Source organism: Salvelinus sp. IW2-2015, linkage group LG28 (assembly GCF_002910315.2).
Source record: "Salvelinus sp. IW2-2015 linkage group LG28, ASM291031v2, whole genome shotgun sequence".
Classification (NCBI taxonomy): Eukaryota; Metazoa; Chordata; class Actinopteri; order Salmoniformes; family Salmonidae; genus Salvelinus; species Salvelinus sp. IW2-2015.
In genome coordinates this window covers 10,273,222-10,299,675 of record NC_036868.1, presented here as the reverse complement: position 1 = coordinate 10,299,675, position 26,454 = coordinate 10,273,222, and the positions used below count along the sequence as shown (strand labels likewise).

Below are 26,454 nucleotides of genomic sequence, written 5' to 3'. Positions count from 1 at the left end.
GTACAGCATATGAAAGATAAACATCTTGTGAATCCAGCCAATATTTCCGATTTTTTAAGTGTTTTACAGCGAAAACACAATATATATTTATATTAGCTCACCACAATAGCCAAACACACAACGCCATTTATTCACCGCAAAGGTAGCTTTCACAAAACCCACAAATAGAGATAAAATTAATCACTAACCTTGAACAACTTCATCAGATGACAGTCTTATAACATCATGTTATACAATACATTTATGTTTTGTTTGAAAATGTGCATATTTAGAGGTACAAATCCTGGTTTTACATTGTGAATATGTAGCCATGATGCACCAAATTGTCCGGAGATATTTTGAACAGTCACGTAATCTAACCAAATAACTCATCATAAACTTTACAAAAAAATACATGTTGTACAGCAAATGAAAGATACACTGGTTCTTAATAAAACCGCTGTGTTAGATTTTTTTAAATAACTTTAGTACAACATACAGCATGCAATATTGTGAGACAGCGCTCACCAATTCTCCGCCTTGTTGGAGCCAACACAAACCACAAAAATACGAAATAACATCATAAATATTCTCTTACTTTTGATGATCTTCCATCAGAATGTTGTGCAAGGAGTCCTAGTTCCAGAATAAATCGTTGTTTTGTTTTAGAATGTCCATTTCTTCTGTCGAATTAGCAACTTTGGCTAGCCATGTGGAGGGCACATGTCCAAGAAATCTTTGCGCCTGGAACGAAAAATTCCAATAGTCCCAATAAACGTAGAATAAACTGGTCAAACTCGGTTGAAAATCCTACTCTATGATGTTTTTCTCATATGTATCCAATAAAATCAGAGCCGGAGCATTTCGTCGTGTATACCTAACGCTTTTCAGAAGACAATGTGAGGTTCCCTGGTGCGCAGTTGAATACTGACAAAAGAGCGGACCTGTCACTCCAAAAGCTCTCATTCGCTCTCACATCAAGCTAGACACCCCATTCAACGTTCAACAAGGTGAAAAGTCTGTCGATGTGCCATTGAGCAAGGCACTTAATGATAATTTGCTCCAGGGGCACTGTACTACTATGGCTGACCCTGTGAAACAACTCATTTCACTGCACCTATCCAGTGTATGTGACAACAAAACATATATAATTGAATGTACATAAATAACCTAATCCAAGTGGTTGGCAGCATGGAAAGGGATGTGCCAAAAATATGCCCCAAAAAGTATATAAACACTATCATTCTTCTAAGAAGATGTGTTTGATTCAGCACCATTCACACATCTGCACCTGTGACTACAGTAGCAAGTGATCACTTAGCAGTAAGTACATTTTCTCCCTTCAAGTCGAAACGACGCTTAGCCTTAATGTTTGCACTTTTAGCATTAATGTTTGCACTGTGGTGATGAATGTGAGATGTGGCTAGAAAATGTACATCAATCCAGTGATGGAAGGTGTTGTTGTACTCTTAATTATCTTATTATCCAATCAGGAAAATCAAGAACGTTGAAATACTTTTTTATTAAAAACAAGCAGTTTTTCAATCTTCTCAGTTAATTAATGGGATAATTAACAAAGTCCAACTATAATTCAGTATTTGAATTTAAAAAATGTAACCATGCATAATGTCATTAATTTACAACTAATACTCTGTAGTTAATGTTTAAGTGTATATTAATAACTAATGTGACAATAATGATATGATTCTTTCAACCACAAACATGAAACCAGGAATCATTCTCAGCAAGACTGATATTGTTGAGGATATACTTCTATGTTTTGAATCAGTGAATGGGTCTTGCAAAAGATCAATCTTTCCTGAAACAATACAAGTATTACTTTATCTCTTTCTTGGCTCAATGTCTGTTCTCACAGTGTGTGGCAACCTTCTTGTAATCATCCCCATAATTCACTTCAAACAGCTCCACACCCCAACCAACCAACTACCTCATCCTCTCTCTGGCTGTGTTAGACCTACTCTTAGGGGTATTAGTGATGCCTCCAGCATGGTATATTTAGTGGAAAGCTGCTGGTATTTTGGAGATGTATTCTGTAAAATCCACAGCAGCACTGATGTTATGTTGTGCAGTGCATCCATTCTTAATTTGTCTTCTATTTCTATTGACCGATATTATGCAGTGTGTCGCCCTCTCCATTATAGAACTAAAATAACTTCTCATGTTGTTGTGATTATGATCGTATTCACCTGGGCTGTTCCTGCCACAGTAGGGTTTGGTATAGCATTTCTGGAGCTCAATATTTTGGGCATTGAGGAGTTTTACTATCAATATGTTGACTGTTGTCAACATTGGATTTTCCAGTACTTTGGGGATTTTCCAGTATCTGTACTGTTTTCTTAGAAGTAGTAAGTTGAATCAATATAGGGTTAACCATTAGACACGTGTAAGCAGAATGTAAGCAGAATCCATGTGAATTTATAAAGCTGAGTCAATACAGGCTTAACCGTTCTGGGTCATGCCTGGTCTTGTGAAGGCCATTGGACAGGCACATTGGTTAATCATTTATAGGCATCATAGGCCTGGACTTATGAAGGCCATTGGACATGCACATTAAATAATTTAAAGGCACCACTAGACATGTACCTGTATTAGGAAGGTAGGTTTGTATTAATTAAGTACTATTAGATATGCACATATATTTGGAACATATGTATGTATTATTTTTTGTATTAGTACTATGGGGACGCCACCAATATAATCTAAGATGTGCATAAATAAGTCAGAAGTGGGCGTAAACAAGTCAGAAGTGAGACTGAAAGATAATGGTGGTGAAAGGCTAAAGGGTATTAATCATTTACATAAAGTGGAGGGACTATGTATGTTATGTAAGGGTAAAACTGTATAAAAGGAGAGTGCTGAGACTGGAAAGATCAGTTGGTCCATGGGCCAGCTCGACTTGTTACTTTGTAATAAAGTCTATTTGAATTCACAAGTTCTGGTATCTGAGAAATATTATTGGCTGAATATTTCCACGACACTGTGAGGGAGGATGTGCTTTCTTCAAATCAAATGATCGAGTACATTGGCTTCGGTGATCTCATTCTACATCCTAGGAGTAGGGATGATTAGCATTTATCTAAATATTTTCCTTATAGCACTGAGACAGGCACACTCAATTCAGGGTACAACCAATCATAACTCTGTAAGCAAATCCCAGAAGGCCACCAAAACACTTGCTATCATTATGTGGGTATTTCTATCATTCTGGACACCCTTTCATGTCTCCAACAGCATTGATCCATTTATTAGTTACTCTACCACACCACTTTTCTTTTTAACATTTATCTGGATTGGCTATTTGAATTCAACTATTAATCCCATGGTATATGCATTCTATTACAGTTGGTTCAGGAGCAGGTTTAGAATTACCATTTCTGGTGAAATATTTCAACCTGACTCTTTAATAATATAATTGTTTTCAAAATAAATATGTCCAAAGCCTGAAAAAAAAGAACTGTGACAAATATGTGCCTTGCTCTCAGTCCTTTTCTTAAACCACACCAGACACAGGTGTGTAGTATTCAAAAGCAATTACAATCCAAAACCTTATTTATTAATAACATCATTTTACTTGAACATGGGTGAGACTGCAGTAGGTCTATCCAAAGCAAATATACCAGTGAGAGTTACTGTAGCCTCTCCTATCCCATATCCAGTACATACTGTACATGTATACATACATGCTGTGATGGCTGTGAAGAGACAGCCTTGAAAATGTTAAATAATCCTTGGTTCCTGCCTGTGCTTGATAAAGATATGTAGGCCGTCATTGTAAATAAGAATGTGTTCGTAACTGACTTGCCTAGTTAAATAAAGGTTCAATAAAAAATAAAAATAAATAAAAAAAATGAGGGGGAGGGGGAGGGGGGACATGACCCCTCCTTAGGACCATCTGGCGGAACACCCAGAATATGTTCTATAAGTTAAGATAGGCGACGGTGCTAGACACATGCCGAAACCAACCTTATGAACTATGCCTATGTAACATGTCTGTAAGCAGTATGTAAGAGATCTAACGGGACTGCCCCGATGGAGCTCATTTCAGACCGGTACTTTACGTATCTAAGTTTAACTGTGATCTCTCTAGCTTGCTGTTAATATACAATGATTCATTTCATATTGACTTTGCGTGTCCCTGTGTAGAATTTCTACGACAATACATACATACATAGAACCTTAATGTGCTGTGGATCTACATGTATTTCTTCACCTCAAAACTTTCACCTAGTACAGACTTTGATGATAATGATAATAGTTTCACCACCACAGCCATCTCTGTACATGTTTGTTAACTTTGTATTCCTTGGTATCAGTCAGTCTGGTTTCAGACAGAGGGCAGCTGATATTTGTCTCAAACCCCAAGGCTGTAAGATCATTGAAGTTGTGTGGATGATACATTCACAGTTTTATAGGACATTGAGCCTAATACATTGTTGTTTTTGTATGAAATGTTGTGTTAACTCATCTTGACCTTCCAAAACACAACACACACATTTTTCAGCCCCAAAACATCACTGCTCTAGAGGAGATCTGCATGGAGGAATGGGCCAAAATACCAGCAACAGTGTGTGAAAACCTTGTGAAGACTTACAGAAAACGTTTGACCTCTGTCATTGCCAACAAAGGGTATATAACAAAGTATTGAGATAAACTTTTGTTATTGACCAAATACTTATTTTCCACCATAATTTGCTAATAAATTCATTAAAAATCCTACAATGTGATTTTCTGGATATTTTTTTTTCTCATTTTGTCTGTCATAGTTGAAGTGTACCTATGATGAGAATTACAGGCCTCTCTCATCTTTTTAAGTGGGAGAACTTGCACAATTGGTGGCTGACTAAATACTTTTTTGCCCCACTGTATATATACATATATATATATTTAAAAATGATGGCTGTCCCTCTCCGTTCACACGCCTGAATTTACCTTCCAGGGAGGTCTTGGCCTACAGGCCATGATTCATTTCTGTGAAGATCTAGATTATAAACTGCATTTCTTGCACATACACTCTTCTTTAAAAAAAAATTGTACATGTGTCTTTCTATAAACAAGGGTACCAGTGAGGATCAGCTTATCAGCTTTTGATAAGTCATTGATAACAATCTGCAAAAAAAATTATTGTCATTACATTAAGCTATAAGGAGAAATCATAGCTATATTCAATAAAATTCACAAGTTGATTTAAAAACTATGTTTAACCCTTTATCATGGTTGATGTCGTGACGGATTTGTCCAAAATTATGAGACATAAAACATTACTTTTCTGTCCTTGCATTTATGGCAGTGTAAGTTGTTATTATATCATATATTAACCATTAATCAGATAAAGTAGACATTGGACAGTTTTTCGTACAGAGAACTCATAAATGCAGTGTTGCTACATAACATTTCGGGTCTCCTTATGTTACGGGTGAAAACAGTTTTCATGGGCACACAAATCCAAAATAATGAATAATGTATGCGGTTGCAAAATCGAATGCTTCTAACTGAAAGAGTCAGCATACCTTAATACTTAAAACCTAAATTGATACTGTCATTAGCATAGTTCTTCAATAATTATGCATAATACTTGATGGATGTGCATTTAGTGTCCAGCTGATTAGTTACACCATGTGATATGATAGAAATTCATATGATTTATATGTTTAAGGTAATGGTAAGATAATGACTAAATTATTTATATGTTTAAGGTAATGGTAAGATGATGACTAAATATTCCACTGTCATGACGTTGGCCTGGGGGTAGGTTTATGACAGTCATAAATACCTCTCCCCCCCTTTTTCCTCTCTCTACCCTACTGATGTGACATTTGAAAATCCCTTGGTTAACATAGAGATTCTGGGAACATCAGAAGTTGGGGGGAAATGAACCATATTTTGGTAATCCGACCAGTTGAACATATGGGTTGGTACTTAATGAATATGATGTCAGTTCGGTTGTCATCTGAGACATTCTCATCAATGATAGGATGACCTAAACTCTACAGTGGAAAGTCTACACATTAGAGTTATCAGATTCACATGGAATTGTTGGGCAATTTAAATGTTTGAATATAAAATTATTGGTGAAAAGATTAAATGTAATTTTAGCTTCCAAATGAGAGATTTGGGTTTTCATAAGGTTAGGGCTCTGCTCAATCAGTGGCCCGCCCCTGTGATGAGACATGGGTTATAAAACTATGAAAACACACCCTTCTCCCTCCACTATATAAAGCCTTGACGAAAATGTAACCTCCTGTTCCGGGTACATTAGGATGACGATCCGATGTCTGAATGGTTCAGATAACTACAGAACGAAGCCAACCTCAGCGTGAGCTTTGGTTGCGAATGGTATGAACTTTGAACTCTTATTCACTACAGAAGTGATACCTCCTAGCCGTTGAGTTAGCAACAGCAGCTGCAAACGTGGGCTAGGAAAGAACAGACAGAGTATCCCGTCTACCACACAATGACGTTACTACAACGTATCCAATTTACTAGCAGAGACATTCTTCATAGGACAAAGGACTCTGTTGGGCAACACGGCCTTCCATCTACCACCAACCTACCGAAGCGCAGCTCAGAGTAAATATTTATTGCATTTTCCCTTTCCAAATGGGCGGTAATTTAGAATGCATAAGATACTGTATTTACGATAGAGACATCGCTTCTCCCTTTGTTCCTCAGTCTTCCCGCTCTTTCACTCAAACCCAGCCCCCTTTTCTTTGTGTAACCAGCTGTCATATCTGTTCTGTCCACTAGGGACGTTTTCCTTTATGACGTAATTTGCCTCCAGTGATGATCCATGGCCCGGAGCCTCCAGTGATGATCCATGGCCCGGAGCCTCCAGAGACGATCCACAGTCCGGAGCCTCCAGCGGGGGTTCCCAGTCCGGAGCCTTCAGCGAGAGTTTACCAGTCCGGAGTCTCCGGCGACAATCTACGGTCAAGGAGATCCCGGTGACGATCTACGGTCCGGAGTCCCCGGCGACGATCTACGGTCCGGAGTCCCCGGCGACGATCTACAGTCCGGATTCCCTGGCGACGATTTACGGTCCGGTTCCTCCGGCGACGATCCACGGTCCGGTTCCTCCGGCGACGATCCACGGTCCGGTTCCTCCGGCGACGATCCACGGTCCGGTTCCTCCGGCGACAACCCACGGTCCGGAGTCCCTGGCGACGATCCACGGTCCGGAGCCTCCGACGACGATCCACGGTCCGACGCATCCGGCGATGATCCCCGCACCAGAGAGTTCGCACTTTTGGGGGGGGGGGTACTGTCACTCCCTGACCTTAGAGAACCTTTTATTTCTCTCTTTTGGTTAGGTCAGGGTGTGACTCGGGTAGGTAGTCTAGTTTTTCCTTTTCTATGTTGGCCTGGTATGGTTCCCAATCAGAGGAAGCTGTCTATCGTTGTCTCTGATTGGGGATCATATTTAGGCAGCCTTTTCCCACCTGTTGTTTGTGGGATCTTGTTTTTATATAGTTGCCTTGAGCACTGCAAAACTGCACGTTTGTTATATTCTTTGTAGTTTTGGTTGTAAGTTTCACTATTAAATATAATATGGAACTCTACGCACGCTGCGCCTTGGTCCACTCATTTCAACAAGCGTGACATGCATGCTCTTCAACCGATTGCTGCCCGCACCCGCCCGCCCAAACAGCATTACTACTCTGGACGGTTCTGACTTAGAATATGTGGACACAACTACAAATACCTAGGTGTCTGGTTAGACTGTAAACTCTCCTTCCAGACTCACATTAAGCATCTCCAATCCAAAACTAAATCAAGAATCGGCTTCCTATTCGCAATAAAGCCTCCTTCACTCATGCTGCCAAACATACCCTTGTAAAACTGACTATCCTACCCATCCTTGACTTCGGCGATGTCATTTACAAAATAGCCTCCAACACTCTACTCAGCAAATTGGATGTAGTCTATCACAGTGCCATCCGTTTTGTCACCAAAGCCCCATATACTACCCACCACTGCGACCTGTATGCGCTCGTTGGCTGGCCCTCGCTACATATTCGTTGCCAAACCCACTGGCTCCAGGTCATCTATAAGTCTTTGCTAGGTAAAGCCCCGCCTTATCTCAGCTCACTGGTCACCATAGCAACACCCACCCATAGCATGCGCTCCAGCAGGTATATTCCACTGGTCATCCCCAAAGCCAACACCTCCTTTGGCCGCCTTTCCTTACAGTTCTCTGCTGCCAATGACTAGAACGAATTGCAAAAATTCCTGAAGCTGGAGACTTATATCTCCCTCTCTAACTTTAAGCATCAGCTGTCAGAGCAGCTTACCGATCACTGTACCTGTACACAGCCCATCTGTAAATAGCACACCCAACTAAATCATCCCCATGTTGTTATTTACTTTTATCTATTTTTTTGCTCTTTTGCACCCCAGTATCTCTACTTGCACATCATCATCTGCACATCTATTCCTCCAGTGTTAATGCTAAATTGTAATTATTTCGCCTCTATGGCCTATTTATTGCCTTACCTCCCTAATCTTACTACATTTGCACACACTGTACATAGATTTTTCTATTGTGCTATTGACTGTACGTTTGGTTATCCCATGTGTAACTCTGTTGTTATTTTTGTCGCACTGCTTTGCTTTATCTTGGTCAGGTCGCAGTTGTTAATGAGAACTTGCTCTCAACTGGCCTACCTGGTTAAATAAAGGTGCATTTAAATAATAAAAATAAATCCTCCTGAGGTCTATTTAACATTTTGGAATCAATTAGGTCTTGTACTGCTCAAAATGATTAATACAGCCATTTATAAAGGTTACTTTTGGAAAGATGTGAATACAGCACTAATATCACCCCCAATCTTTTATTAACACATTTTGTTTTCCAAAATGTTTTCATCCTGTCTTGAGACTTACTTACCCAAATTGGTCCACACGGACCAAAGCGGGTTTGTTAAAAAGCGTTTATCCTCGGATAACCTCCATCAGCTATTATATATCTTAGATGCTTCATCAGAAACAACAGCTCCTTGTGCTGTATTATCTCTCGATGCAGAAAAAGCTTTTGATAGACTAGAATTGTCATATCTCTGGTCTGTCTTGGAACATATGGGAATTGGCTCCAATTTCATTAATATGATTGAAACACTATATGCCAATCCCTCAGCCATAGTTATAACAAACAATATCTGATCCATTCAGAATCATTAGAAGCAGCTGACAAAGCGATCTATTTTCATCTTTGCTATTCTTCTTATCCATGGAACCCCTGGCCCAGACAATTCGTCAATCGAATGAAATAACAGCAATTTCCCTCAAATCTACGGATCACTTCATCTCATTATATGCAGATAAAATTTTACAATATTTATACAATGTATCTCAATTGCTCCCAAACATATTGAAGATCATAGATAAATTCAGCTTAATCTCAAGTTATAAAATTGTATCTAAGCAAATCAGCCCTGCTGCCTCTCAAGAACCCAATGAAGGACTCCATCTGTACTTATGGGATCCCAATCATTTCCCATTTTGAGTATAGATTTCCCTGGCTGAGTATAGAGAGAAATATGGTGTCTCCTATTGTCCTGGAAGAGGTGGTCTTCACTGAGATATCCCTTAAATAATGTAAACTACGCTTTGGTCCTATTATTGCTCACACAATTTTTATTTGGTGCAAAATTGAAAAACAATGTAACTGGGAATCATAATTGTCACGCCCTGATCTGTTTCACCTGTCTTTGTGCTTGTCTCCACCCCCCTCCAGGTGTTGCCCATTTTCCCCATTATCCCCTGTGTATTTATACCTGTGTTTTCTGTCTGTCTTTTGCCAGTTTGTCTTGTTTGTTCAAGTCAACCAGTGTTTTGTCTCAGCTCCTGCTTTTCCCCAGTCTCTCTTTTTCTCATCCTCCTGGTTTTGACCCTTGCCTGTCCTGACTCTGAACCTGCCTGCCATCTTGTACCTTGGCCCCACTACTCTGGATTATCGACCCCTGCCTGCCTTGACCTGCCGTATGCCTGCGCCGGTGGTTACAATAAACACTGTTACTTCAACACAGTCTGCACTTGGGTCTTACCTGAAACCTGATAAAAATGGCATACCAATACTACAATATTACACAATAATGCCTGCCTTGCACTCTGGAGGGCGGCCTTTGGTATCCCCCGAATGGTCCAAATGTGGAATCCATACCCTTACTGACATCATGGACTGTAATGGTATGAGACTATTCCAAGATTTGAAAAATACATACACATTACCAGGCAACTCCTTTTTTCTGTTGTCGTGGAAATTTCCACTAAGGACCCTAAAGTCAAGATTAAATTAATTTATGTTTATTCACGCCAGCGGAAAGATTACAAACAGCACTTCACAGTACAAGTTAGTCAGAAGCTCTGAGGTACTTACCCCTCAGCATATTTATACTATCACAACGGGTTACACAAAGATAGCCAAGTGTGTTCTTTCTCAGCAAAGTGTTTGCTCCCAGAGAGTGGCTGCCCAGAAGAATACATGGCAACCACAGAGTCTGGGCGTTCAGCCTGTTCCACGTCTGCCGAGCCAACCTTGTGAGAGCAAACCTCAGACACCCTGTCTGTCTACAACAGGCGCATTTCTAAGTATGCAAAAGGTCAAATATGTATGACAAGTGTGAGACACTGTAAGCAGAAAGAGACACAGTAAAAATCCACTACACTATATTTATGACTTAGGTCAGGTATGCTGGCCTATGGAGTCCCTTGGGAAACCCAACTACCGAACCATCCAATGATGGGATTTATAAAGACATTATCTGGGCTCCCGAAAGGACTCATCTCTATAATATATAAACAACATATTCTGAGCTGGCCATTGAAAATGTACAACCCTTCAGATTCAATTAGATCTGTGGACCATATGTTTTCAATGGCCAGCTCAGAATATGTTGTTTGGAAGAGAGTATGGAAAAATATGACCTCGGCATCCCGTAACCCGATCCGTCAATTTATACAATTTAAGTTTGTTCACAGACTGTATTTAGCACCTACTAAACGTTTTATGATGAAATTGACCCCAACTCCCAACTGTTCACTGTGTCCCCTAAATCAGATATGCACATTCCTTCATATGATGTGGGAGTGCCCTGTAGTTAAATGCTTCTGGGGTAAAGTTACACAATTCATTTTGAAGTGCATGAATTTAAATATTCAGTGCTTTGCATCTATTATGTTACTTAGCGAATATAGCCCCTTGAATCTCAATCAGAGAAGATTACTGCTGGCAGGCAGCACTGCTGTGAAAAATGTTTTGGCTCTCAGATGGCAACTACCTCACTCTCTCATATCCAGTGGACACAGTTACTGTTAGAAGTTATAAGATTAGAATTGAATGGTGCTAGTCAAGGAACAATTGAGACCTGAACAAATATACTTGACTAAATTTACCTTTTAGTAATTTAGCAGACACTCAGAGAGTTAGAGGAGCAATTATGGTTAAGTGCCTTGCTCAAGGCCACATCAATAGACTTTTCGCCGAGTCAGCTCGGGGTTCAAACCAGACACTTTTCGATTAGGCGGGTGGGAAACATGGTTTCCTAGTGGGACTGAGAGGGGAATAGGTTGGGGTTATCTTTGTGCGCATTTCTTTGATTGTTTTTGTACCTGTAACCCCCTCTCAGATTTTTTTTTACTAAACTAAATTAAAAGTTGGTCACACAAAAAAAATGCTGTGTTAAATAAATATTCATGCTGTCTTAAATGAAATAGTCATGCTGTTGTGAACTAAATAGTAATTATGTGTTGAACTAAATAGTCATGCTGTTTTTAACTACGCTACCGGTCACTTAGAAATGTCCTTGTTTTTTAAAGAAAAGCACATTTTTTATCCATTAAAGTAGCATCAAATTGATCAGAAATACAGTTTAGACATTGTTAATGTTGTAAATGACTATAGTAGCTGGAAACGTCTGATTTTTTATGGAATATCTACATAGGCGTGCAGAGGCCCATTAACAGCAAGCATCACTCCTGTGTTCACGTTGTTGACACGTTGTGTTAGCTAATCCAAGTTTATCCTTTTAAAAGGCTAATTGATCATTAGAAAATCCTTTTGCAATTATGTTAGCACAGCTGAAAACTGTTGTTCTGATTAAAGAAGCAATAAAACTGGCCTTTTTAGACTAATTGAGTATCTGGAGCATCATCATTTGTGGGTTCGATTACAGGCTCAAAACGGCCAGAAACAAAGCACTTTCTTCTGAAACTCTTCAGTCTATCGTGAGTTGTTGGCCGTCAAGAAGGCGCTGAAAGCATGGTGGCACTGGCTGGAGGGTGATAAACACCCATTCCTTGTCTGGACGGACCACAGGAACTTGGAGTACATTTGAGCAGAGACGAGGCTGAACCCATGTCAGGACAGGTGGGCCCTATTCTTCGCCAGGTTTGACTTTACCCTCTCCTACCGGCCAGGATCAAAGAATGTTAAGGCCGATGCGTTGTCCCGGGTGCATGACACAGAGGATCGGATGGAGAAAGTGACACCCATTATTCCCCTGTCCTGCATTGAGCCCTCACCTGCCCACTGTCCTGAGGGGTGTATCTACGTGCCCTCTGATGTGCGGTACTGTCTCCTCGCCTGGGCACACACAGCACCTGTGTTGGGGCACCCGGGTATAGCCCATACTATCGACTGTCTCTCCGCCAAGTACTGGTGGCCCACCTTGGCCTGGGACGTCCGGGTTTACGTCTCTTCCTGCTCCACCTGCGCGCAGAGCTAGACACTTCCCCTATGGCAAACTCCACCCGCTGCCGGTTCCACAATGACCTTGGTCCCAACTCTCCATGGATTTTGTCACAGACCTTCCCCCCTTGGAGGGGCACCACCATCCTGGTCATTGTGGAGTGGTTTTCCAAACGCCTGTCGTTTGATTCCTCTGCCTGGTCTACATCCGGCCCTGCAGACCATGGAGGCTCTCTTCTCTCACGTCTTCTGGCACTACAGGATCCCGGAGGACATCGTGTCTGACCATGGTCCTCAGTTCATCTCCTGTATCTGGAAGGCCTTCATGGAACGACTGGGGGTCACGGTCAGTCTCACCTCCGGGTACCGTCCCCAATCAAATGGGCAGGTGGAAAGGGTAAATCAGGAACTGGGTAGTTACCTTCGTAGTTACTGTCAGGACCGGCCGGGGGAGTGGGCTGCACAGAACTTCCCCCGTCACTCCTCCACTAACCTCAAACCCTTTCAGTGTGTTCTAGGCTATCAGCCGGCCCTGGCACCCTGGCACCGGAGTCAGATCGAGGCTCCTGCGGTAAATGATTGGTTCAGGCGCTTGGTTCCGCCGATGAGTTATGGAACACCGTGCACACCCGTCTCCAGCGCGTCGTCCTCCGGCAGAAGGCGCAGGCCGATCGTCATTGCAGTGTGGCCCCGGTCTTTCACCTCTGTGACAGCGTCTGGCTTTCTACGAAGGACCTGCACCTCCGATTGCCCTGCCGGAAGCTGAGTCCACGGTTTGTGGGGCCGTTGAAAGTCCTGGGTAGAGACAATGAGGTGACGTACAGATTACAGCTCCCCGTCAATTACTGTATCGCACCCTCATTTCATGTGTCTTTCCTCAGGCCGGTGGCAGCTGGTCCCTTGGCTAGTGCTGGACCCCATGATGCATCTCCCCCTCCCTTGGACGTCGAGGGGGCCCTGGCGTACTCAGTCTGCAGCCTGTTGGGCTCACGGCATCGTGCGGGGCTTCTCCATAACCTGGTCGACTGGGAGGGGCACGGTCCCGAAGAGCGGTGCTGGGTTTCCGGCGCAAGACATCCTGGATGGTTCTCTCATTCGGGACTCCCACAGGCATCGTCCCGACTGACCCGCACCGCATCTCAGAGGTTGTCCCCAAGGTGCCGCTTTGGCTCCCCCTCCTGTCCAGCTCAGGCATTCGGCGTCTCCGGCCTTCTAACTGCTGCCGAACCTACTGCTGGCAAACGCCCTTCACTCATCAACCCCGGACTTGTCTCGTCATCTTTACACACGCCTGGTTCCAATCCTCACTCTATCACTGTATACAGTCGTGGCCAAAAAGTTTTGAAAATGACACAAATATTCATTTCCACAAAGTTTGCTGCTTCAGTCTCTTTAGATATTTTTTGTCAGATGTTACTATCGAATACTGAAGTATAATTACAAGCATTTCATAAATGTCAAAGGCTTTTAATGACAATTACATGAAGTTGATGCAAAGAGTCAATATTTGCAGTGTTGACCCTTTTCAAGACCTCTGCAATCCGCCCTGGCATGCTATCACTTAACTTCTGGGCCACATCCTGACTGATGGCAGCCCATTCTTGCATAATCAATGCTTGGAGTTTGTTAGAATTTGGGGGGTTTTGTTTGTCCACCCGCCTCTTGAGGATTGACCACAAGCTCTCAATGGGATTAAGGTTCCTGGCCATGGACCCAGAAAATCGATGTTTTGTTCCCCGAGCCACTTAGTTATCACTTTTGCCTTATGGCAAAGTGCTCCATCATGCTGGAAAGGCATTGCTCATCACCAAACTGTTCCTGGATGGTTGGGAGAAGTTGCGCTCGGAGGATGTGTTGGTACCATTCTTCATTCATGGCTGTGTTCTTAGGCAGAATTGTGAGTGAGCCCACTCCCTTGGCTGAGAAGCAACCCCACACATGAATGGTCTCAGGATGCTTTACTGTTTCCATGACACAGGACTGATGGTAGTGCTCACCTTGTCTTCTCCGGACAAGCTTTTTTCCGGATGCCCCAAACAATCGTAAAGGGGATTCATCAGAGAAAATGACTTTACCCCAGTCCTCAGCAGTCCAATCCCTGTACCTTATGCAGAATATCAGTCTGTCCCTGATGTTTTTCCTGTAGAGAAGTGGCTTCTTTGCTGCCCTTCTTGACACCAGGCCATCCTCCAGAAGTCTTCGCCTCACTGTGCGTGCAGATGCACTCACACCTGCCTGCTGCCATTCCTGAGCAAGCTCTGCACTCGTGGTGCCCCGATCCCGCAGCTGAATCAACTTTAGGAGACGGTCCTGGCGCTTGGTGGACTTTCTTGGGCACCCTGAGGCCTTCTTCACAACAATTGAACCGCTCTCCTTAAAGTTCTTGATGATCCGATAAATGGATGATTTAGGTGCAATCTTACTGGCAGCAATATCCTTGCCTGTGAAGCCCTTTTTGTGCAAAGCAATGATGACGACACGTGTTTCCTTGCAGGTAACCATGCTGGACAGAGGAAGAACAATGATTCCAAGCACCACCCTCCTTTTGAAGCTTCCAGTCTGTTATTCGAACTCAATCAGCATGATAGAGTGATCTCCAGCCTTGTCCTCGTCAACACTCACACCTGTGTTAATTAACTTCTTATGGGCGGGTGGGACGGTAGCGTCCTGGCCAACATCCAGTGAAATTGCAGAGCGCGAAATTCAAAAATACCAAATTCAAATATTTAACATTCTTGAAAATATGTGTTACACATCAAAATAAGGCTAAATTTCTTGTTAATCCAGCCGCTGTGTCAGATTTCAAAAAGGCTTTACAGCGAAAGCAAAGCATGCGATTATCTGAGGCCAGCACCCCGCATACAAACACATGAAAATCATATTTCAATCAAGCAGGTGCGCCACAAAAGTCAGAAATAGCGATATAATTAATGCCTTACCTTTGAAGATCTTCTTCCTTTGGCACTCCAAAATGTCCCAGAAACATCACAAATGGTCCTTTTGTTCGATAATGTCCTTCTTTATGTCCCAAAAATTTCCATTTATTTGGCGCGTTTGATTCAGAAATACACCGGTTTCAACTCGCCCAACATGCCTACAAAGTATCTAATAAGTTACCTGTAAACTTGGTCCAAACATTTCAAACAACGTTCCTAATCCAACCTCAGGAACCCTAAAATGTAAATAATCGCTAAAATTTAAGACGGAATAAACTTTCTAATACCGGATAAAAACAACGTGAAGTGTGCCCCAGTTCACGCGCACCAAAACAGTAGAGTCCACCTGGAGTGAAACTTACAATGAATAGGACTACTTCTTCATTTCTCAAAAGATAAACATCGAACAATTTCTAACGACTGTTGACATCTAGTGGAAGCCATAGGAACTGCAACCAGGTTCCTAATAATAAGGGTATCCCATAGAAACCTATTGGAAAATCCCATGACCTCAAAAACAAAATTCCCTGGATGGTTTGTCCTCGGGGTTTCGCCTGCCATATCAGTTCTGTTATACTCACAGACATTATTTTAACAGTTTTAGGAACTTTAGAGTGTTTTCTATCCAAATCTACAAATTATATGCATATCCTTCTGGGCAGGAGTAACAGGCAGTTTACTTTGGGCTGCCCCCTACTCAAGAGAGGTTAACGAGAGAATCACTGACAGGATGTCAGCTGGTCCTTTTTTGGCAGGGCTGAAATGCAGTGGAAAAGTTTTTAAAAATTATAAAAAGTAACACAATAAGAAAAACAATAACGAGGCTATATACAGGGGGTAACTGTACCGAGTCAGTTTGTGGGGGTACAGGTTAGTTGAGGTCATTTGTAAATGTAGGTAGGGGGAAGTGACTATGCATAGATAATCAACAGTGAGTAGCAGCAGTGTAGAAAAGGGATTTACAATGTACAATGTAAATTGTCCGGTGGCGATTTTATTAACTGTCCAGCAGTCTTATGGCTTGGGGGTAGAAGCTGTTAAGGAGCCTTTTGGTCCTAGACTTAGCGCTCCGGTAACGCTTGCTGTGTAGTAGCAGGAAAACAGTCTATAACTTCGGTGACTGGAGTCTCCAGTTTATGGGCTTTCCTCTGACAGTGTCTATTATATAGGTCCTGGATGGCAGGAAGCTTGGCCCCAGTGATGGACTGGGCCGTTTGCACCACCCTCTGTAGCGCCTTACGGTCAGATGCCGAGCAGTTGCCATACCAGGCGGTGATGCAACCGGTCAGGATGCTCTTGATGGTGCATCTGTAGAACCTTTATAACCTCTCTAGGGTACGTGAGACATTAGCGTCCCACCTCTTCAACAGCCAGTGAAAGTGCAGGGCGCCAAATTCAAAACAACAGAAATCCCAAATGAAAAATCCTCAAACATACATGTATTTTACACCATTTTAAAGATACACTTGTTGTAATCCAGCCACAGTGTTCGATTTCAAAAAAGCTTTACGACGAAAGCAAACCAAACGATTATGTTAGGTGAGTGCCTATTCACAGAATAAACCAGCCATTTTTCCAGCCAAAGAGAGGATTCACAAAAAGCAGAAATATAGATAAAATTAATCACCTTTGATGATCTTCATCAGATGACACTCATAGGACTCATGTTACACAATACATGTATGTTTTGTTCGGTAAAGTTCATATTTATATCCAAAAATCTGAGTTTACATTGGCGCCTTACGTTCAGAAGTCACAAAACATCCTTTGATTTTGCAGAGAGCCACATCCATTTACAGGAATACTCATAATAAACATTGCTAAAAGATACAACTGTATGCATGGAATTTTAGATGCACTTCTCCTTAATGCAACCGCTTTGTCAGATTTCAAAAAGCTTTACAAAAAAAGCAAACCATGCAATAATCTGAGTCGGTGCTCAGAGCCCAATCAAGACACAAATATAGCCGCCATATTATGCAGTCAACAGAAGTCAGAAGTAACAATATAAACATCACTTACCTTTGATGATCTTCATCAGAATGCACTCCCAGGAATCCCAGTTCCACAATAAATGTTTGTTTTGTTCGATAATGTCCATCATTTATGTCCAAATTCCTCCCTGTTTTTCTAGCGTTTAGTACACTTTCCAAGCTCACGACGCGCGGGCAGGTCCAGCAGAAAGTACGGACGAAAGGTTTAAAAAGTTATATTACAGTCGGTAAAAACATGACAAACGAAGTATCGAATCAATCTTTAGGATGTTTTTAACATAATTCTTCAATAATGTTCCAACCGGAGTATTCCTGTGTCTTCAGAATTGCGATGGAACAGAGCTCGCTCTCACGTGAACGCCATGGTCAGAGCATGTTCAGGTCATGGCAGACCTGACTCATTCCTCTCTCCTTCGGCCCCACTAATCAGTAGAGGCATCAGACAAGGTTCTAACGACTGTTGACATCTAGTGGAAGCCTTAGGAAGTGCAACATTACCAATATCCCACTGTATCTTCAATAAGAGCTGAGTTGAAAATCGACCAACCTCAGATTTTTCAATTCCTGGTTGGATTTTTTCTCAGGTTTTTGCCTGCCTGATGAGTTCTGTTATACTCACAGACATCATTCAAACAGTTTTAGAAACTTCATAGTGTTTTCTATCCAAATCTACTAATAATATGCATATTCTAGCTTTATGGCTTTGTAGCAGGCCGTTTACTCTGGGCATTCTTTTCATCCGGACGTGAAAATACTGCCCCCTACCCCAAAGAAGTTAAGGATCTGGGGAGACATGTCAAATCTTTTCAGTCTCCTGAGGGGGAAAAGGTTTTGTTGTGCCCTCTTCGCGACTGTCTTGGTATGTTTGGCCCATGATAGTTCGTTGGCGATGTGGACACCAAGGAACTTGAGACTCTCGACCCGCTCTACTACAGCTCCGTCAATGTTAATGAGGGTCTGTTCGGCCTGCCTTTTCCTGTAGTCCACGATCAGCTCCTTTGTCTAGCTCACATTGAGGGAGAGGTTGTTGTCCTGGCACCACACTGCCAGGTCTCTGACCTCCTCCCTATAGACCATCTCATCGTTGTCGGTGATCAGGCCTACCACTGTTGTGTCATCAGCAAACTTAATGATGGTGTTGGAGTTGTGTTTGGCCACGAAGTCTTGGGTGAAAAGGGAGTACAGGAGGGGACTAAGTACACACCCCTGAGGGGCCCCAGTGTTGAGGATCAGAGTGGCAGACGTGTTGTTGCCTAGTCTTACCACCTGGGGGCGGCCCGTCAGGAAGTCCAGGATCTAGTTGCAGTATGGTGTTGAATGCTGAGCTGTAGTCAATGAACAGCGTTCTCACATAGGTGTTCCTTTTGTCCAGGTGAGAAAGGTCAGTGTGAAGTGCAATTGAGATTGCATCATCTGTGGATCTGTTGGGGGCGGTATGCGAATTGGAGTGGGTCTAGGGTGTCTGGGAGGATGCTGTTGATGTGAGCCATGACCAGCCTTTCAAAGCACTTCATGGCTACTGACGTGAGTGCCACGGGGCGGTAATCATTTAGGCAGGTTACCTTCGCCGCTTCCTTGGGCACAGGGACTATGGTGGTCTGCTTGAAACATGTAGGTATTACAGACTTGGTCAGGGAGAGTTTAAAAATATCAGTGAAGACACTTGCCAGTTGGTCCGCGCATGCTTTGAGTACACGTCCTGGTAATCCGTCTGGCCCAGCGGCTTTGTGAATGTTGACCTGTTTAAAGGTTTTGTTCACATCGGCTACCGAGAGCAGCTGGTGCTCTCGTGCATGCTTCAGTGTTGCTTGCCTCGAAGCGAGCATAAAAGGCATTTAGCTCGTCTGGTAGGCTCACGTCACTGGACAGCTCGCATCTGGGTTTCCCTTTGTAGTCCGTAATAGTTTTGAAACCCTGCGTCGGTGTATTAGGTGTATTCCGATTCAATCTTAATCCTGTATTCACACTTTGCTTGTTTGATGGTTCATCTGAGGGCATAGCGGGATTTCTTATAAGCGTCCCAGGACTATGTTGTATTTAATGTATTTACTGTCATGATACTTTGGCCTAAAGTATTCCTGGATTGTTGGTTAATAATCTTCATCAAAAAAATGTATCACATACCATATTGCTTAATCCAAGGTTATTAAAGGGGCAATATTGAATTTTGTTTATAAAATCCCATTTTTAGTTGAAGGTTTATAAACCCAAATTAAATCCACACCTGGATTTTGTCACGCCCTGACCTTAGAGATCCTTTTTATGTCTCTATTTTGGTTTGGTCAGGGTGTGAGTTGGGGTGGGTATTCTATGTTCTATTATTTGTATTTCTATGTTTTGGCTAGGTAGGGTTCTCAATCAGGGACAGCTCCGGACTATCTATCGTTGTCTCTGATTGAGAACCATACTTAGGTAGCCCTTTTTCCCACCTGTCTTTGTGGGAAGTTGACTTTGTTTATGGCACATAGCCTTTAGCTTCACAGTTTGTTTTGTAGTGTTTATTGTTTTGTCAGGGTATTCACTTAAATAAAGGAATATGTATGCCTACCACGCTGCACCTTGGTCTACTTCTTTTGACGGCCGTGACAGAACTTCCCACCACCAACGGACCAAGCAGCGTGGTAAGGAGGAGCAGCATGTTCAGGATTAATGGACTTGGGAGGAAATCCTGGACGGTAAGGGACCCTGGAGGCAGGCTGGGGAGTATCGCCGTCCACGGGAGGAACTGGAGGCAGCGAAAGCAGAGCGGCAGCATTACGAGGGAACACGGCTAGCAAGGAAGCTCGAGAGGCACACGGGGAGTTTGGCTGAATCAGGTTGGAGACCTGAGCCAACTCCCCCTGCTTACCGTGGCGAGCGTCGTACTGGTCAGGCACCGTGTTATGCGGTGGAGCGTACAGTGTCTCCAGTACGCGTTCTTAGCCCGGTGCGCTACATTCCAGCTCCCCGCATCTGCTGGGCTAGGGTGAGCATCCAGCCAGGACGCATCCAGCCTCCCTGTTTTTCTAGCGTTTAGTACACTTTCCAAGCTCACGACGCGCGGGCAGGTCCAGCAGAAAGTACGGACGAAAGGTTTAAAAAGTTATATTACAGTCGGTAAAAGGACGGGTTGTGCCAGCCCTGCTCTCCAGACCTCCAGTGCGTCTCCTCGGCCCAGTATATCCTGCGCCGGCTCTGCGCACTGTGTCTCCGGTACGTCTGCACAGCCCAGTGCGTCCTGTGCCAGCGCCCCGCATTTGCAGGGTGAAGATAACCACCCAGCCAGGACGGGTTGTGCAGGCTCCAAGCTCGAGACCTCCAGTGCGCCTCCATGGCCCAGTGTATCCGGTGCCTCTGCCAAGGACAGGGCCTCCTGTATGTCTCTCCAGCCTGGTGAGTCCTGTGCCTGCGCCCATAACTAATCCTCCTGTATGTCTCCCCAGCCTGGTGAGCCCTGTGGCAGCACCAAGTACCAGACTGCCCATACGTCTCCTCAATCCAGTGATAATCCATGGCAAGAAGCCTCCAGTGATGATCCATGGCAAGAAGCCTCTAGTGATGATCCATGGCACGAAGCCCCCAGTGATGATCCATGGCACGAGGCCTCCAGTGATGGTCCATGGCAAGAAGCCTCCAGTGATGATCCATGGCACGAAGCCTCCAGTGATGATCCATGGCACGAAGCCTCCAGCGATGATCCATGGCAAGCCTCCAGCGACGGCCTCCAGTCCGGAGCCACCAGCGACGGTCTCCAGTCCGGAGCCACCAGCGACGGTCTCCAGTCCGGAGCCTCCAGCGACGGTCCCCAGGCCGGAGCCCCCAGCGACGGTCTCCAGTCCGGAGCCCCCAGCGACGGTCTCCAGTCCGGAGCCCCCAGCGACGGTCTCTAGTCCGGAGCCCCCAGCGACGGTACCCAGTCCGGGGCCCCCAGCGACGGTACCCAGTCCGGGGCCCCCAGCGACGGTGCCCAGTCCGGGGCCCGCAACGAGAGTGTTCAGTCCGGGGCCCGCAGCGACGGTCCCCAGTCCGGGGTCGGCGACAAGGGTCCCCGCACCAGAGGTGCCACCTAAGTGGGGTGAGCCAGTGGTGGAGCGGGGTCTGCGTCCCGCACCTGAGCCGCCACCGCGGATAGATGCCCACTCAGACCCTCCCCTATAGGTTTAGGTTCTGCGGCCGGAGTCCACACCTTTGGGGGGGGTACTGTCACGCCCTGACCTTAGAGATCCTTTTATGTCTCTATTTTGATTTGGTCAGGGTGTGAGTTGGGGTGGGTATTCTATGTTCTATTATTTGTATTTCTATGTTTTTGCCGGGTAGGGTTCTCAATCAGGGACAGCTGTCTATCGTTGACTCTGATTGAGAACCATACTTAGGTAGCCCTTTTTCCCACCTGTCTTTGTGGGAAGTTGACTTTGTTTATGGCACATAGCCTTTAGCTTCACGGTTTATTTTGTAGTGTTTATTGTTTTGTCGGCGTATTCACTTAAATAAAGGAATATGAATGCTCACCACGCTGCACCTTGCTCTACTTCTTTTGATGGCCGTGACAGATTCATTAAATCTGGGTCTGTGAAACTGTCCCATAATCTAGGATAGATTGTGATAATTATACTTTCTCTTTTACAAATGAGTTACATATAAATGTTTACCTGTTTTTGGTTCATGTCTCTACATTGTGATTTCCATCTGTATCTGAGATGCAAACAAGGTGTGTAGTACGTTTGCACTGATTACGTTATTGAATGACTGGGGAAATGGCAAATGTTTTAATAGCCTTGTTTTTCGATGAATTTCCACTAATTGTCACTCTGGATAAGAGCATCTGCTAAATTACTCAAATGTAAAATGTAGGTTTGATCACATTTTCATACCTCAGATGTTTGATATTCCTATTTGTTTTCCCATCTTTAACCTTTCTTCAGTGGGCTATATGATATGAGCACAAATATAATCTGTTTAAACTAATATGAAGATGTTCAAGACGCATAACTGTCCATGTTCTTGATGTAAATTGACCTATATTTTAATATACTGTATTATACATGATTGAGCTTTTGGTTCATCTGCAACAAGGGTAGGGTTATGGTTAGGGTTGAGGGTTGGTGTTACCATTACAGCTGTAGGGACATATTAATACCATTCTAGTGTTAGTGTTAGGGTTAGGGTTATGGCTAGAGTTAGAATGGACATGAAGCTAGGGTTAGGGTGTTCATGAGCTGAAATAAAAGATCCCAGACATTTTCCATATGCACAAAAAGCTTATTTATCTCAAATGTTGTGCATAAATTTGATTACATCCCTGTTATTGAGCATATCTCCTTTGCCAAGATAATCCATCCATCTGACAGGTGTGGCATATCAAGAAGGGGTTCAGCTCAATTTAATTTCAAACTATCATTTTGATCTCATTGATGCTCAGTCCTTGCATTCATAGCTTAGTTTATAAATTGAAGAGTGGTTACATTTTTACAGCGTCATCCCTCAGTTTTCCAAAACAAGTGGCGGGGTGTTGTTTTTTTAATCAAAGATTTCCCCTTTAAAGATGCATGATCAGAGCCTAAATGAGTACAAACTGCCAAAAATGACATCACCGCTATTGTTTAGCAACACCTTCTGGGTGGCGAGACACCTTTGGGAATGGCATCATCATTAAAGGTGAAGGGCCTCCATTGGCCCTCCTGTATACCAGAATCATTGGGCCTACTAACCCCACCCCCCTCGCGTGTGGAACTCATGGACGCATGGAATTGCTGTTATTCAGCAACAACAACAAAATCTACATTTGAAATAGAATAGTTTTAGAAATGTAGGTGTTTTAGAAACCTTACAATCTGCTCTTTCCCATAGGTTTTACAAATCAAAACATCTGACCTGCATTAACCACTGTAGGTTGATTTGAAAAAGTAGATTTTTGGTAAGCTCTGTTCCCATATTTGTTAATTACACACTGCGCTGTTCGTCATGTTTCTTCATTCACAAGCCAATTGATAATATAGTCACCCATCAGACTATTGTAAATGTAATCTTGTCTTTAAGCTACCACTATTATCATATGTGTGAAATTAGTTTGGATATAGTTTAGGTGTTGTTTCGATGGGCCAGTGTCAGATGGGCATCCAACTGTCAGGTGAAGAAAAGGCAGGGGGGAAAAATGACACTGCTTATAAAATCAAATCAAAATCAAATCGTATTTGTAACATGCACTGAATACAAAAGGTAAACCTTACCTTGAAATTCTTACTTATGAGCCCTTAAAGGAAAATTCCACCCAAAAACTATCTTTTGGTGTTTGTTTCAATAGTCTATTGTTAACATATTCCCAAAATGTTTTGCTTGTCAGCAATCAAGCTTTCAGGATATGTAACTTTCAAAATAAGATTTCCCTTATTTCACTTATTGATGACACTTCTTAATTCCACTTCAATCAGTGTATATGAAGGGGAGGAGACAGGTTAAAGGATTGTTAAGCCTTAAGTCAATGAGACATGGATTGTGTATGTGTGCCATTCAGAGGGTGTGGGCAGGACAAAAGATTTAAGTGCCTTTGAACGGGGTATGGTAGTGGGAGGGGGGGGGGGGGGGTACAACTCAATATTAGGAAGGCGTTACTAATGTTTGGTATTCTCAGTGTAAAATACAGGAAAATACAGGAAATACAGGAAAATCACGTTTTGACTGCGCTGGGCAATTAACATTAAGAGAACAATGTTTAATAATGAAGTCACAATCAATGCAACAACCAAAAAATGCATTTGCAAACAGGTAGGCTACTGTAGGGCTTACATGCAGACAGTGCCACCTCTGCCTATACTGTAGGCAGACTTGGCGCTACGAGTAAAAAATTGGGAGGGGGGGACTCAGTCGAGGTCTCAACCTTGTGTTGGGAGTTAGAATAGTAGAGTGCACAAGGTTGTAATTTCGAAATTTGGTGGTGCATCAGAAGTTTTCCTCTTGTTATGTATGTCACTGACAGTCACTCAATTAGCCCATGTCAGTTAATATTTTATAGATTGCTCGGTAACTTAGTCTGGCCAACTATCTAAACTATCTAAACAATAAAAGGCCACTCTAAAATGTGCAGTTTTGTCACACAACACAATGCGACAGATGTCTGAAGTTTTGAGGGAGCATGCAATTGGCATGCTGACTGCAGGGATGTCCACCAGAGCTGTTGCCTGAGAATTGAATGTTCATTTCTCTACCATAATCCACCTCCAACGTTGTTTTAGAGAATATGGCAGTGCATTCATACGGCCTCACAACCGTAGACCACGTCAGCCCAGGAACTCCACATCCGGCTTCATCACCTCCGGGATCACCTGAGACCAGCCACCTGGACAGCTGATGAAACTGTGGGTTTGCACAACCATAGAATTTCTGCAAGAACTGTCAGAAACCATCTCACTGAAGCTCATCTGCATGCTCATTGTCCTCACCAGGATCTTGACCTGACTGTAGTTCGGCGTAGTGGTCAAATGCTCCCCTTCGATGGCCACTGGCACGCTGAAGAAGTGTGCGCTTCATGGATGAATCCCGGTTTGAACTGTACCGGACAAATGGCAGACAGCTTGTATGGTGTTGTGTGGGCGAGCGGTTTGCTGATGTCTACATTGTGAACAGTGTGCCCCATAGTGGAGGTGGGGTTATGGAATGGGCAGACATCAGCTACAGACAACGAACACAAATGTGTTTTAGCAATGACAATTTGAATGACCAAAGATACCGTGACAAGATCCTGAGGCCCATTGTCATGCCATTCATCTGCCGACATCGCCTAATGTTTCAGCATGATACTGCATGGCCCCATGTCACAAGGATCTGTACACAATTCCTGGAAGCTGAAAATGTCCAAATTCTTCCATGGCCTGCATACTCACCAGACATGTCACCCATTGAGAATGTTTGGGATGGTCTGGATCAACTTGTACTATAGCATGTTCCAGTTACTGCCAATATCAAGCAACTTCGCACAACCATTGAAGAGGAGTGGGACAACATTATTGTTGGTATTTAACCCCCTTTTCTCCCAATTTCAATCTTGTCTCATCGCCTACTCCCTAACGGGCTCAGGAGAGGTGAAGGTCGAGTCATGCGTCCCCCGAAACATGACCTGCCAAACCGCGCTCCTTAACACCCGCCTGCTTAACCCGGAAGCCAGCTGCACCAATGTGTCGGAGGAAACACGCTCAACTGACGACCAGTCAGCCTGCAGGCGCCCGGCCCGCCACAAGGAGTCGCTAGAGAGAATCCCAGTCACGACCGGTTGTGACATAGCCTGGGATCGAACCCGGGTCTGTAGTGGCGCCTCAAGCACTGCGATTCAGTGCCTTAGACCGCTGCTTAACTTGGGAGGTGCCCTATCTTTTTTATTAAGGTATCTGTGACCAACAGATGCATATCTGTATTCCCAGTCATGTGAAATCCATAGATTAGGTCCTAATTAATTAATTTAAATTGACTGATTTCTTTATATGAACTGTAACTCAGTAAAATCTTTGAAATTGTTGAATGTTGAGTTTATATTCCTGCCAAGAGGGTGGCCACAAAAATGTTGTGGCGGCATTGTGGGGGGGGGGGGGCTCCAACCAAATCTTGTTTAGGGCCCCCAAAAGGCTAGAGGCGGCTCTGCATGCAGGGGAAAACACATTATTGTGGTAGATATACAAACAGATAGAGTTACAGTCATTACATCACAGGACCTGTAGAGCAGGGGTTTGTAGGGGGGCCTGATGAAGGTGCTGCACAGATATGACTCACTAATATATAATTCACCTTGCATTCCAAACCATTCATTAAAGGAAGAATGTGTAAAATGTCCTTGTAGGGGGGACGAGGGGTTATGACCCCCTCTGCCCAATATTAG

General features: G+C 43.5%; 1 protein-coding gene, 1 long non-coding RNA gene and 1 pseudogene across 2 annotated transcripts in view; 2 read left to right on the top strand and 1 right to left on the bottom strand.

The window, feature by feature from the left end:
- Window positions 1–934, bottom strand: part of LOC139023226 (uncharacterized) — a 1,859-nt gene extending 925 nt beyond the window's left edge. Inside the window, exon 1 of the long non-coding RNA XR_011474366.1 lies at window positions 578–934. This is a non-coding gene — a long non-coding RNA (uncharacterized lncRNA). The remainder of the gene's footprint in view (window positions 1–577) is intronic.
- A 305-nt stretch (window positions 935–1,239) lies between these two features.
- On the top strand, window positions 1,240–22,511 carry LOC139023217 (uncharacterized). Its single transcript, XM_070435845.1, has 2 exons — window positions 1,240–1,302; window positions 21,035–22,511. Exon 2 carries the CDS (start codon window positions 21,123–21,125, stop codon window positions 21,747–21,749), a length of 627 nt encoding a protein of 208 aa, XP_070291946.1. The 5' UTR covers window positions 1,240–1,302; window positions 21,035–21,122; the 3' UTR covers window positions 21,750–22,511.
- LOC111954083 (trace amine-associated receptor 1-like) lies at window positions 1,702–2,340 on the top strand (annotated as a pseudogene).
- Window positions 22,512–26,454: the final 3,943 nt, after the last annotated feature.

Bases quoted from the DNA above. Each gene is read 5' to 3' on its own strand.
- LOC139023217 (XM_070435845.1), top strand. From the start codon at position 21,123: ATGATCCATGGCAAGAAGCCTCTAGTGATGATCCATGGCACGAAGCCC.